Genomic DNA, 14754 nt, shown 5'->3' with positions numbered 1-14754 from the left:
AGATGTCATGCCTGGGTTATTGCGGTGGTCCAGAAAAAATGAAGTGATCATTCATCTATAAAATCATAAAGATTGAGCCGTCCAATGGCTAGTTTTGGTGCTAAAACTTAGTGGTCCCATATTACGAGTTTCCCGGTGGCCTTTCTGGTACTCCGAAAGAATCAGAATAACCATCAATTCATCTTTTTGTCAAAATACATCCAAACATAAAATATCGTAAAGAATTGGACACAATTCATTTGGTGTTGGGGCATAAATCTGAGTCATTTCATCTAATTGTCCAGTTTGGCCACCTTCCGGGACTCCAGGAATCGATTCCGCATGGACCATACTGGACCAACATTTTCAGGGGATGTACGCCGGTAATTGGTGCCTTATTACAGAGAAATTTTTTGCCAAAATAACCATCAATCGAATAGTCCCGAAGTGAATTATATGTATATACAAAACTGCGATGGAAACTGACCTTTCGGATGTTCCGGGTTTCCGGAACCGGGTATGAATAAGTAAGTGATTTGAGAATCTCTATTCACAGTCCATGTGAATACCTTCTCAACGATATTAGGACGGGTCAGTTAACTTGTTTAATTGCGAAACTACAGGATGTCAAAGTAAGGGTCTCTAAAGGGACTTTTCTCAGATGTAGCAGGTTTCCGGTGGCCACAATGACCAAATTCGGATCTCCGGGAGGGTTTCTGAAACTAGACATGTGTGCCTTTCATTTAAGCCCAACAGAACTAAATACGGTCAACACACTGATTTTTGCGAGCTGTTTGAATTTTTCGGTCAAAAACGACCCTAAGTCATAATTTGTATTTTCATTCAAAATAAAATTTCCCACGAAAAAATAATTATCAGAAAATTGCTAGGTTATTCCACTCAAAAGTTACATTAATTGAATTTTGAAATGGGTCGAAGAAGACCCATGGTCCTTACTAAGGTTTAATATGACATTCGTATAGTTCTTTCAATCTTCTACCAGTATCTTTTCACCACGAGACAAAATGCAAAACTAGTTTTAAACTGAGAAGGAGAAACCGATACAAAACTAATGCACGTCAAGTTGAGCTGTGATTGTGCTGTCACGAATTATCACTGCAAGCCCAGATCCTCAACAATGGACAAACATGATAAAAGCGCGTAATTGATCAAAACATATTTTTGCATTTCATCAAAATTGACAACAATCGATTGAAAACCATTTTCTGCACATCCAAGGCATCCAAGGCTATTTATTTTCCGAATTTGCCACAGAATTCAAACTTTATGTATATAACAATACTTATTGGCAAAGTTTACAATACTTAAGATGCGGAAAAGTTATTTTTTGATGGTTTGAAAAAATATTGTATTTTCCCATATAAGAGAAACGAAGAATTTTGTATGGAGGCAACAAACATGTCGAAAAAATCAGTTAAACTAAATTTAATCGCGCAATTTCAGCCAAATTTAATCCAAAATGAAAGTTTAAGTGCCAAACAGCATGCTTAGTGGATTAGATCACAAAAAATATTGATAAATTATAGTTTAAATTTTATGTTAACATCAATAAAATCAGTGTTCTATACAACTTTGGCGACCTGTAGCCAAAAATTGTGACGTGCTGGAACATTTCTGAATACGACATCAGATTCAGCAACCCCAAATCTACTCGAGACACATAATTTGATCCTTGAGACACGCAAAAGTGTCATTTTTGTTACGCTGTGTTATAAGGCATTTAAACATAAATCATTTACTCTTTTCCAATAAAAATGCAAATCAAATGCATACAATACCGTGGCCCTTTTTCCATATTGGTCTGGAAAGATCAAAGGTACACATTAAATGAAAACTAGCGATTTTCTTCAAGCCTGCCTTGATTGTCGTTGGTGAGCTGGAGTTGCAGTTTGAAAAAACGTTGGTACATATTTTGTATGTAGTATCTGTGCCTCCCTCTCAGGTTTTAAGTCTGAATCGTATTTTTCCTCCTTATCCATGGATCGCGTCACAGATCAGAGGAGACTCCCGAATCTTGTTTCTTCCTCATTGATTAACATTCTTCCCGTTGATATTGTGGAGATGCAGAGGTATTCTCAGTCTCTACCCGACCAGAACCACATAACAAGGTCATAACACATTCCTAACAGCAGCAGTTATAAATAACAGAAATTGATATAATTTTGTTATCAAGATGGCTTTGTTCTCAACTTGTTATATTTTGAGTAACACATTTATAACAACATTTGTTATATTTTTGACATCGCATTCATAAGTTTGTTGTAAATAAAATCCGGTGTCATAAACAGTAACATAGTTAGCAATAATTTTGTTATTTTGTAACATCCTTGCAACACATTCTGTAATAATGTTGTTATAATTATAACAGGGTGGTTTCCTATATTTTAGTTTAGTTGTTAGAATTTTTGTTATTGTAACTACTAACGGTGCATGCTTTATAACAAATGGTGTTATAAAAAAATCATATCAGGGGAACACATTCTGTAATAATTTTGTTTCTTCCATCTGGTCGGGTAGAAGCAACAATAGTTACACACTAACATTCCTTCCCCATTCCAACTAACTGTAAGGACTTTGCCGGCGCCATTGCATTGTCGTAGCTTACATGCATATTTAATACAATTATTATTCACTTACCATTGAATAGTTTGACATTATGGAGGTTGACGTACTTTTTTTAATCTCATACCAATATCATTTCATCGCGAGATAAAATAAAAAACTAGATTTGAGTAAGAATCGTTCTTTTCTTCTTATCCATGGGTCATATCACCGACCGCGGGTGACTCCCAAAATTTTTGACCCTTCCCGTGATGATTGTGGAGATGCAGAGGTTTTCTCGGCTTCTAGAAGCAACAATCACTACACACTAACATTCCTTCCCAACCCTACTGACTTTGAGGACTTGGCCGGTGCCGTTATTAATCAATAATATGCGATCTGCTAAAATGTGCACTCCGAGAATATGCGAAAAGCCCCATCATTCGTTTGAATCGCTGTGCAGTTCTTACCAGTTCCGATCAATTGCGGATTATCAACATGCTGTGCTTTATTACAATTATTATTCCTATGTACTTTTACACAATATTCAAGACGGGAGTGATGTTCAGTGAAATCGACGTGATATTACACTTTGTTTTTGATGTGTCATAATTAATCTTTCTCTCCTTTATCCTACACGTGTGTGATCCAGTGTGTCAATAAAAAGAATTAGTGTTTCAGATTCGGATAATGAATGTTGTACAAACGATACTTCTTATTATGTAGTAATCGTCATAAAGAGACAGACTGAAAACGATATCTGAGTTCCCATATTGCCCATAAACATAACAAGTTTATTTGTCGTTTTACCATCCTTCCACCGTTTATGCTACCATCCGAATCACACATTCAGACAGAACAGAACTTGCATGCGTCCCTTGTGATCATTGTCAGTTGACGGTGAAAATTGCTGATTCCAACTTGTTTCGTTCTCTAATTGGTGTTTATCACATTTCTCTATCTCTCTCCATTTTAGGAACTCCCAATCAACGGGCAATACGGCTTGAGTCCCTACAGCGACGTGCTAATAATTTGCAACCTGTAGACGACGTCACACCGTGGTTGAACCGAGGACGACTATCCGGCAAACCAACAGCACATAGTCTAGGGCCGAACAGTGTGCCGAAGGGATATTGCCTGGCCTGATGGAAGCATGGACAACGAGCAGCCCCACCAGGAATTGGTAAAATGTGTCCTCGTAGGCGACACCGCCGTTGGCAAAACGCGTCTGATATGTGCACGAGCTTGCAACAAGCATGTTTCACTTTCGCAGTTACTTAACACGCATGTGCCAACCGTGTGGGCCATTGACCAATATCGGATATACAAGGATGTAAGTATAACCCGCAATTCACGTACGGTTTGGCGAGCGAGCTGGCGACAACATGAAGAGCATCCCTTTTTCCTCCTAGGACTGTATTGAATAGAAATTACACTATAAATTGAAATTACGAACTAGATCGGGGATTTGTAAATTGAATCGGTTCGTAAAATCAGGGAGTTTGGTTTGTAAAACGAGAGAGCTTGGTTCGTAGAACAAACTTTTGCCTTTTAGAGTTATTGGTTCTTAATCAGGCTAAAATGTGTACAAGAACTTGTGCTGCACCAATTTTCGTCACAATGTTACTATTAAGTTCCTAGATCTGAAGACTCGACCGAATTGTTTGAAACTTTGCAAAAAGAAGCACTTCAATAAGGCGCATATTTTGACCAAACATGAGCTTAGTAGCTTTCAAAAAAAACCACTGCCAAATTGAATCAAAAGTGTCAAGAATAGGATCCAGCTCCCTATGCATAAATGATCGACCCAAATGTTCTGGGAAATTTTAAAAAGGTACTAATTATTTTTCGGCACAGTACTTAAGTACCACCCCCACCCGGTACAGGAATGTGGAAAATTTATATTCTTCGTCCGATATTAGTTCTACTAGTCGTTTTCACAGCTGCCACAGCATTATATATGCATAGCACATCGCATATTGTAGTGACGTCAAAACACCGCCGTCGCCGTCGGGCATCCATGTGGGCGCCGCGCAGGACTTCTTGATTGCTGTTGTTGTTTTGATCATTTTCACATCGTTTTTCCCATCGAACGCTGGCAAACGAGCGATTCATTCAAGAAAAATAGTAGTTTACGGAACAAGTTGCAGAATGATGATTTTTACAGCACGAGTCGTAAATTTATCCTACGAGGCTTGCCGAGTAGGATAATTACGACGAGTGCTGCAAAAATCGAGTTCTGCAACGAGTTACGTACAACATTTTTTGCAATTTCGTAGAAGACCACTTGAGGGTATCAGAAATTATATCAGAATGCATTCACCTTTATTTTACAATTTCTGAAAAAATGTTGGGTAATGATTCATTACGCAACTCAAAACAGTTGCGTAATGAGAAAGCGTTGCGTAATGAATCATTACAGCACTGGTTTCAGTTAGGTAATGACTATTCCCGCACTCCATACTTCAGTGCAGGAAAGTAGGCCGTTTCATGACAGATTGGCGTGATGAAAAACAGCCTATTACGATGAGAAATTGCAAAAATAAATTTGCAGGATTTCTCCCTTCCCCTCCTCAGTACTTAACCGTTGAACTTGCTTCAGCGTTTATTATGACAGGATCTGCTCTCTCACTAAGCGGCAAGCTCTAAGTATCTTTCGGGTGGTCTAATGTGAATGAAGCACTTCTATTACGTGCTGTATTAAGATGATAAATCTTCTTCTTCTTCTTTTCGGCATTACGTCCCCACTGGGACAGGGCCTGCATCTCAGCTTAGTGTTCTTATGAGCACTTCCACAGTTATTAACTGAGAGCTTACTATGCCAATGACCATTTTTGCATGTGTATATCGTGTGGCAGGTACGAAGATACTCTATACCCTGGGAAGTCGAGAAAATTTCCAACCCGAAAAGATCCTCGACCGGTGGGATTCGAACCCACGACCCTCAGCTTGGTCTTGCTGAATAGCTGCGCGTTTACCGCTACGGCTATCTGGGCCTGCTAAATAGGGATGATCATTTTTTATGATTGATATCAACAATAATTCTGTTCGTTTCTTGTGAAAATCGAAAAATGCTAAATCCTGCCTTGTTTGTGTAGTGGCTAAGCTACGGCTAGGATAGCTAAGATCCATCTTCAGCATAAAAGAAGAACAATGATCTATCTTTGTAGACCAGGCCTGCCTAGCAATTTGTATCGTGAGCAATATTGTACATCGGGGAAAAAATTGCCACACAAGTAATTCCAAAAATGTTTGTGTTTGTTTAGTAATTTTTTTGTAACAATTACTTCTCAGGGTTTCTAAAGAATCCTGCTTATCATTCTGAGATAATACTACCAAAATTATCCGTGAAGATCATGCTCTGTAAAAATTGATTCTGTAGAAATTGTGCACAGGACTTCATCAGTATTTAGCCCAGGATTCTTTTAGTAATTTTGTCCTATATTTTGTGGGACCACCAGATTTTGCTTAGTACTATCAGAAATCCGAAGTGAGAATTCTGCGTAATATTCTGTGATTTATTCAAAAATCCTCTGTGAAATCTGATAAAATACTTCCAAGAATTATGCTCATAATTCTGACTGAATCTCATCTAAGATTATGAGGAAAGTTTGCCTAGAATTCTGTGAACATTATGTCCTGGATTTGATAATAATCTTGTCAAGGATGCTATGCAATTCCACAATCAATAGAATTCTATGACGAAACTTTTCTGTGACCATCCTGTCTCAATTATCTGTGAAAATCATGTATTGGATTCATTGTGAATCCTTTGCCAGAATCTGCCTAAATTTTGATAGAATCCTGCCCAGGATGCAGCTCAAAATTCATGCCTTGGAATCTTATCTTATACTTGATCGGTTAGAGCTTTTTGAACAATTCATCAATCCCGAGTAACACACATGTTATAATTGTGTAATATCAACTTATATATGACTAGTTTTGGTCATATATCAGTTGATAATACACAATTATAACATGAGTGTTGCTGGGGATGTTGTACAAGTTCGATTGAAATTCAGTTGTTTCTATCAATTTGTGGTGTTAGTCATAATCAAATACAGTCGACTCTCCACAACTCGATGTTCTATAACTCGATATACTCTATAAGTCGATGGATTTTTCGGTCCCTTCAAATTTCCATACATCGTGCTCTCCATAAGTCGATATTTCTATAACTCGATATCTCCACTAGTCGATGCCACGTGAGAGGGAAATTTCTCTCTATAACTCGATATCTATTTTAAAATCTTTTTTATTTGGGGGAACGTGGTCTAACTCTTGTTCGGAGATAAAAAAAAAATACTTGCAAGTTGTAATACAAGTTGAAAGACATGAAAATAAAAAAAAAATATTGTCAGTCAAAAAATGTGATTTTTTGAGCATTTCGAAAAAAGTTTTCAAATAATAGTTTGTAGAGTAAAATCAACAAAATAATATTACTTTCTTACAGAGGTGATCATTTATGTATTAGAAATACAGAAATTTGTTCCTTCGATTTTGTGATTTTTTATTTCGGTACGTTCTATAACTCGATAATTCTATAAGTCGATGGTCCCTTGAATATCGAGTTATGGAGAGTCGACTGTAGTGAGGTTAGCCGTAATATCAATAACCTTAATTTTTCTCTTATTCGAGAACCAAAATTATGTTACAGTTGTAAAGGTTATTTAACCTTTCGGCTGCCGCGTAAATTTTTGTTACACGAGTAAGGTAGGTGTACCGGTATTTGCTATGTACCAGTTATTCGTCACCCCAGATTGCCTTAAAGCAATTTCTTTCATTTGTTTTATAACAAATTGTGTATAATTATGTTTTAAATTGAAACAACATTTAAACAGCCTTTGTTATTATAACCAGTGCTAGGAATGGTAATAGTAGCAGATTTGAATTTCGCGAAAATCACGTGGCTCTTCCCAGTACAGTAGTTCAAAAATGTGAATCTCATCAAGTAGCCTATGTTGGGTGCATGATTTTCTATGACACTAAGTCATTGAAGGCACTAAATGCGGGAAATGCAGTGGGAAATAGAACATTTTTCTACAGTAATTTTGGGTTTCCCTTAGCAACGAGTGTTTTGCAATTTTCAAGGCTTTTTGCCTACATCAGCGATGGGCGTGAGTTTCACTGGCTTCGCTGACTGTGATTGGTTTTGCTTGGGTACTGTAGAGTGAATTTCAGAATTTTTCCCAGCCCTGATTATAACTGATGTTGTTTTAATTATGTTATAAATTCCTCCATCAACCCAAAGTGATTCTAACAAAAATTGAACAAAATTTTTTTATTTGAAACACATTTTGATATAATTGTGCTACAATTTTGTTGTAATCCATTGGTTGGGGATGATTGGAAACAAAATTTGCTCAAAAAATAATAGAAAAAATAATTTTCCTTAACATTTTTGCTCCTTTGCACCTTGTTTCGCTATGGCATTCCTGATTCACCATCCCCCATAAGAAATCAACGTAGGTGGTGAATTGAGGAACCGAAATTAAAAACGTGGTGAATACTGGTGCAAGTTATCCAGTACAGGTCGGACTCGATTATCCGGAGTATCGATTTTTTTTTCACTCCGGATAATCGAATCCTCCGGATAATCGAATCACTAAGAAAAAAATTGAAATCTTCGATAAAAGAACATATATAATATCTTTTTTTGTCGTTTTATTTATATGATGCGGTGGCGTTGCCAGAAATTATTTCTAAGAACAGTAGGGGTCTTCACAAGAAAAAAAATGTTTTTTGACCAGCCTACACAAAAATTACTTTTACCCCCCTGTTCTTAAATACGTTCAAAACTGCTAAACCATTTATGTTGTATACTGCATTACCAAATTATCTCAGATTTATGCTTAAAAATTGAAAAACAAGAACATTTAAAATCAAATTCCGGATAATCGAGTCTAAAATTCCGGATAATCGAATCCCGGATAATCGAGTCCCCGGATAATCGAGTCTCCGGATAATCGAGTCCGACCTGTATTCGCCACTCCTATTTTCAATACAAAAAAAGTTTTCTATCAGTTTTTATATTTTTCATGCTGAACATGGATTGAAAGCTTTCGTTCAAAGTATTGACAATAATGAAAGGTCTTGTGATTAATTTATTTCCTTAGGGTGGCGAAAACTGGTACACCTTCCCTAATCGTTGGTTGTACTTTGGTCCAACACCCTTGGTTTTTTATGTTCAACATGAAATTCCTCGCGATCTAGATTAAACATAGAAAAAGTATCTTCGACAAAGTTGTTTAGGAGATCAAAAGCTGATGTGCGGTGGTTATTTAGATAGGAAATTCAACCAGCAGGTGGCGCTAGTGTGCATTATTTTTTTTTTTCATCAGGCGGTGTGCATTGAACTTTTGTCTTACAAATTTCTTAGGGCCTGACCTCTTAGAAAGATAGCGTCTTTGGCAGAATTGTTCAATAGCTCGAAGACTGTCTCTATATGAAGCATAAAATTCGAAATTTGGTTACCAGGTGGCGCTAGTGAGCTGGGAATCGAACCCAGACACCTTCAGCATGGCTTTGCTTTGTGCCCTATTGTTTTGCAGATATTTCAGAATCTTGACACTTAGAAAAATGACGCCCGTGAACATTTCTATACAAAGTTTCATGCTCACTAGCGCCACCTGGTAACTAAATTTTGAAACAACTTACTCGGAAAATGATAGCTTTTGACTTACTGAACTATTCAGAAGATGCAATCTTTCAAAATGATCAGATTCCTGAGATGAGTATTTGCAAAACAAAGGATTCATGTTCACTAGGGCCTTGGCTAAAATAATGATAGCTCTTGAGCTACTCAACAACTTTGCCTAAGACACCGTCTCCTGAGATATCTGCAAAACAAAAGTTTAAGCTTCATGACCACTAGCGCCACCCAGCGCCCAAAATTCGAATTAAATAAAGTACCATCACATAGTGCTCTACCTTCAGAACAACTTTACTGAAGATACCAAGTTTCGAAATAATCTGTTTTTTTTTTAGATATACCGATTTCACTACTCGAACTACTCGACTACTGGAACTTTATTTAGTGCCTGCATTACAATGCGGCTTCTATGGAAATTTGTCGATTGTATCGCATTAATTAAGTCCATACTGTGAACAAAAACTGTCGAGCATTGTTCTAAAGAAAGAAGATGCTTGAGGTTTGGTGTCAACAGATACCTCTGTTGCAAAATGCTCGATGACCCAAAGATTAACTCTGAATCATAAATAATGATTTGTAATGGTATTCTCGTTCGCCATAAACTATTTGGAAAAAATGCGTAAAAATGTCAACCGCATACTTCAGTTAGTAAAGGAATTGAAAGAAAAAAAAAACGCTTGAAACATGACTGCGTTATTGATGATGAAACCCGTTAAAACTAGTATTTTGATAGCTTATTTTTAATTTTTGTGGCACGTTCAGTTGTCATGGTTAAATTCAGAATCAGTAATTTTATCCACCTTACGGTTAGGTGGGTGCTCCTGATAAGTTCAAATGAGTGTTTTGCAGATAAATTCACTAGCAAATTTATGGTTCGGAAAGTTCTCTGTGGTTGTGGGAGAAAGATAAAGACTCATTACGCGTGGTAAAGACGGATAAATTATTGGTGTAATTATGAAAAAAAAAAAAACAACGTGCTTAGGTGGGATTCGAACCCCACGACTCTTGAATGCTAGACGAGTGCTTTACTAACTAAGCTACCGAACCACTTGGCACTACACCTAATTCTGTTTTTGCACGGGAAATGCGTACCGCGCGGAAAAAGTTTTCAGTTCAAAATTACAAAAACCGTGCAAAAAAATAACACCATTTTTTGACGTTTATGCAAAAATAAGGTTTTGGCGGCAAAAATGTATGGAAAGTTTTTTTACACAATCGAAATTAAATGTAATTCTGCTGTGACTATTTTCATAAAACATCTTTTTTCACTATACAGTCGAATTTCGTTCGTTGCACTATGTTTAATTGCACTTCGTTTTAATTGGGCTCCCGTTAGGTGGGCTATAGCCCATCTAAAACGAAGTCAAGTGTCACTTTCTGACATAAAACGAATTTTGTCAATGTTGGTACCTCTGATTTTCTTTTGTTCTAAATTAATTGACAGCTCAAAACCCAGCCCGATTAGTGAAAGTCTTTCACTAGATGGCCTACAGCTTTAGTGCAACGAGCGAAAGTTGACTGTATTTCGCGCGCCAGCTTAGTATTTCTCGATATTGCCCCAAATTTCTCTAAAATAAATAATTTGTAGCAGTTCCACTGAAAATAATCATGAGACTGCACCGCACCATGTTTGCATAGTCGACGAAAGTGCCAATATGATCAAAATGTATTTTTTTCATTGCTATGCATTCTTTACCTAATGATAAACTCGTTAGACATGTGAAATGCACTTATTTGTTCGAAAATAGTTGAGTTTTAAGAGGAAAACGGATTGACATGATCACATACACCAACTTATCCGAGTAGCAATGGCGTATGAACCAGGTCGCTATGACAGTGACTAGGTGTCTAAGGTAATTCATTCGATTATATCGTTCATAAAACACACTGTTTCTTCGAATAAAATGATGTATGTGTTTTAGATGACAAAAGTATGACATGATACAAAAAATCTTCCCAACTCAACTTTTAAATATCATTCTAATCAAATTGTTTACAGATGCAAGAAAGTAGCTGGGAATACAAAACCGCATCTTCCCAACAATTATATTGCTGGTGCATACGTCGGTCAAACGAACATGGACAGTAGGGCGGTTCAAAATTTCAAAATATTCGAAAATCCAGTCTGCCATAGCTTCCTTACCATCCATGCCATAAAAATGGAGTTCTGTGAAATTATCAGCTTTTTCGGCGGTAATTTAAAGATGACCCTAAGCCAATGTAGCCAATATGGCAATTACTATGGAGAAATTTGGATTAATGTTTCATACACGTTAGTACTGGAATGTGAGTACAAACTCATCATCTCATAGTGAAAACTCATTGTTCAAACCTTAATGAAGGATGTTGCTGAAGAAACAAATCCTTTGGGAGATAATTTTGTGTAAGATTTTTGCTGAAGTTTGCAGGGATATAATCCCATATGGAGCTAAATAACAGCAAACAGTTTCATGAATATCTCTTCTCTCATCCGTTGGATTGAATTGTACGCTTCAGCAACTTTTTTTATTATGGTTTGAAGTACGTGTTTTTACCATGAGATGATAAGTTTGAACTTACATTCCAGAACTAACTTTTTTTGAACATTTTTCAAAATTTCTCCATAGTAATTTCCATTTAAACCTATTTTGTCTTTTGGCCACCTTCAAATAACCACCAAAAATGCTGAATATTTCACAGAACACTATTTTATGGTAAGGTTGGTAAGAATGATGTGGGAGATTGGATTTTTAAACTTTTTTGAATTTTGAACCGCCCTAATGGGCAGTGCAACGATTCAAGCCATTCTTGATCCAGATGAATTTCTCAATTCCTTATAAGTAAGAGATATGGAATGATTTTTGAACATCTCCGTTATGTCCAAATTTCGATCCGTGGCAGCAATCTTTGGCTTTTCATCTATTCTCCATCACGCAATACCAGCTGTGCCAATAAATACAAATATAGCGATGCGAAAAATTGGTAACTTTTCGAGCTTTGTTTTATGGCTTTTCAAGTTTTGTTTTATGGTTTTAGGTGAGAACGGTGCAAAACTCTCGTGGAAGCATAAATTGTTCCAATAACGTGTTTTTCGTTATGATGTTATTTTATGAATAAAGTCTTATTGGGAATTTGTGATGATTTACTAAAATAAAAAAAACGGTCGCAAAAGCAGTCTAAATATAATTTAGAATGCCATTAATGACTATAGAAAAATAATTGCTTCTAGTGATCAACGGGACATTCAGCTGGTTTTCTCTAGTAAACATTTTTATGTGCTTCCTTGTCAATAAACTGGAATATACTGCTTTTGTCCCCATCTTTCTCCGATCACTGATTGCCCTGATGAAAAACGAACCAAACGAACGACCAGCCAGCTGCTAGAAGTAGAGGTAGAAAGCTGGAGCTTGCTGCCGCCGAGGGTACCACCCATATCTATTTTTAGAACTCAATCGAATTTTCATGTTTTCACTTTGGAGCACCTTCCATTCATTACTTTTACGATGCTCCCCTTCTTTCAGCACATCCAATGTCCTCCATTCTTGTAAAGTTTTCCTTCATGGTACCTGAAACGTTGTTAGCTAGAAGTTATAAAGGCGTTAAAGAGAGGAAAGAGAACTGCAGCCAAGTGGATCCAGTGCATCCGCATAGACCTGAACCTGTACTCTTACGTACATTCTGCACCATTATCCGAGCTCAACTCAGCTTGTGTGCGGTTGAGATTTTTCTTTGTTTTTGGAACACTGAAATCGTGGAGCGAAGGTGTGTCAGATCTTTGTCTCTATGGAAGTTGTTAGCAGATTATCGTGCCCTGCAGCTCTAGACACGGATGCTGACGACCTACGTATAAGAGAAAGCATAAACATAAAGCTCATAAAAGTACTACGTTGACGAGACGACAGCTATGGCACTCCTTTTTTTTTTTTTTCTTTATTAGTATCATTCCAAACATTACATTCATTTCTTATATCTAGGTGTTCTGTGTTATTTGACAACACTATCATCCTAATTTGGTAAAACAAATTTAAGATTTAATTAACATTTTGTTAACAACATATTACATTTCATTTGCCGTAGCAGTTCAGTTTTTTTACAGGTGAGTTGATTTCACCTGCTTATAAGAGAAAAAAAAATGTTTTTAATATACTTAACCTAGCTTAACCTAAACATATAACGCATTAATCGTGGCAATAGAAGATTGTAACGATTTTTGCCTGAAATTATTAATGATTGTATTTGACATTTGTTCCAATGTTTCAACATTGGATATTCTATGTAACTCATTGGTACTATACCAGGGAGGAAGCCTCAGAATCATTTTCAAAATTTTATTTTGAATTCTCTGCAGAGCTTTCTTCCTGGTATTACAACAGCTAGTCCATATTGGTACAGCATACAACATGGCTGGCCTGAAAATTTGTTTGAATATCAACAGCTTGTTCTTAAGACAAAGTTTTGATTTTCTATTAATAAGGGGATAGAGACATTTTACATATTTGTTACATTTGGCTTGAATGCCCTCAATGTGATTTTTGAAAGTTAAATTCTTATCTAGCATGAGCCCTAGATACTTAACTTCATCTGACCAATTTATTGGAACTCCTCTCATCGTGACAACATGTCTACTTGAAGGTTTCAAATAAAGAGCTTTTGGTTTATGTTGGAATATTATTAGTTGAGTTTTGGAAGCATTAGGAGAAATCTTCCATTTTTGCAAGTATGAAGAAAAAATATCCAAACTTTTTTGCAATCGACTACAGATGACACGCAGGCTTCGTCCTTTGGCGGAGAGGCCTGTGTCATCCGCAAACAAAGATTTTTGACATCCCTGAGGTAGCTCAGGTAAGTCAGATGTGAAAATATTGTATAATATTGGTCCCAAAATGCTGCCTTGAGGAACACCAGCTCTTACAGGAAGTCTTTCAGATCTGGAGTTCTGATAATTAACCTGAAGTGTACGATTTGACAGATAACTTTGAATTATTCTAACAATGTATGTTGGAAAATTAAAGTTTTTTAATTTTACAATCAAACCTTCATGCCAAACACTGTCGAATGCTTTTTCTATGTCTAGAAGAGCAAGACCAGTAGAATAGCCTTCAGATTTGTTGGAACGGATCAAATTTGTTACACGTAAAAGTTGATGAGTGGTCGAATGTCCATGGCGGAATCCGAACTGTTCATTGGCAAAAATTGAATTTTCGTTGATGTGGGCCATCATTCTGTTCAAAATAACCTTTTCAAAAAGTTTACTGATGGAGGGAAGCAAACTGATTGGACGATAGCTAGAAGCTTCTGCAGGATTTTTGTCTGGTTTTAAAATTGGAACAACCTTAGCATTTTTCCATTTGTCAGGAAAATATGCTAATTGAAAACATTTGTTAAATATATCAACTAAAAATGATAAGCTACTTTCTGGAAGTTTCTTGATGAGGATGTAGAAAATTCCATCATCGCCAAGAGCTTTCATGTTTTTGAATTTTTTAATAATAGTTCTCACTTCTTCCAAATCAGTCTCCCAGGCATTTTCGAAAACGTTCTCTTGATTGAGAATATTTTCGAACTCCTGAGTAACTTCATTT

At 36.6% G+C, this 14754-nt stretch overlaps 1 protein-coding gene across 7 annotated transcripts in view; it reads left to right on the top strand.

Annotated features, from left to right (window-relative positions):
• LOC5564816 (rho-related BTB domain-containing protein 1) overlaps nucleotides 1-14754 on the top strand; it is a 154700-nt gene that overhangs the window by 98659 nt on the left and 41287 nt on the right. For all 7 annotated transcript variants that reach the window (XM_021842242.1, XM_021842241.1, XM_021842240.1 and 4 more), the window contains one exon: nucleotides 3518-3874. In XM_021842242.1, coding sequence (XP_021697934.1) covers nucleotides 3695-3874 — 180 coding nt within the window. In that variant the 5' untranslated portion in view covers nucleotides 3518-3694. The remainder of the gene's footprint in view (nucleotides 1-3517; nucleotides 3875-14754) is intronic.

This window comes from Aedes aegypti, chromosome 2 (assembly GCF_002204515.2).
Source record: "Aedes aegypti strain LVP_AGWG chromosome 2, AaegL5.0 Primary Assembly, whole genome shotgun sequence".
In the NCBI taxonomy this organism is placed as follows: Eukaryota; Metazoa; Arthropoda; class Insecta; order Diptera; family Culicidae; genus Aedes; species Aedes aegypti.
This window is presented reverse-complemented; position numbering and strand designations above follow the sequence as displayed.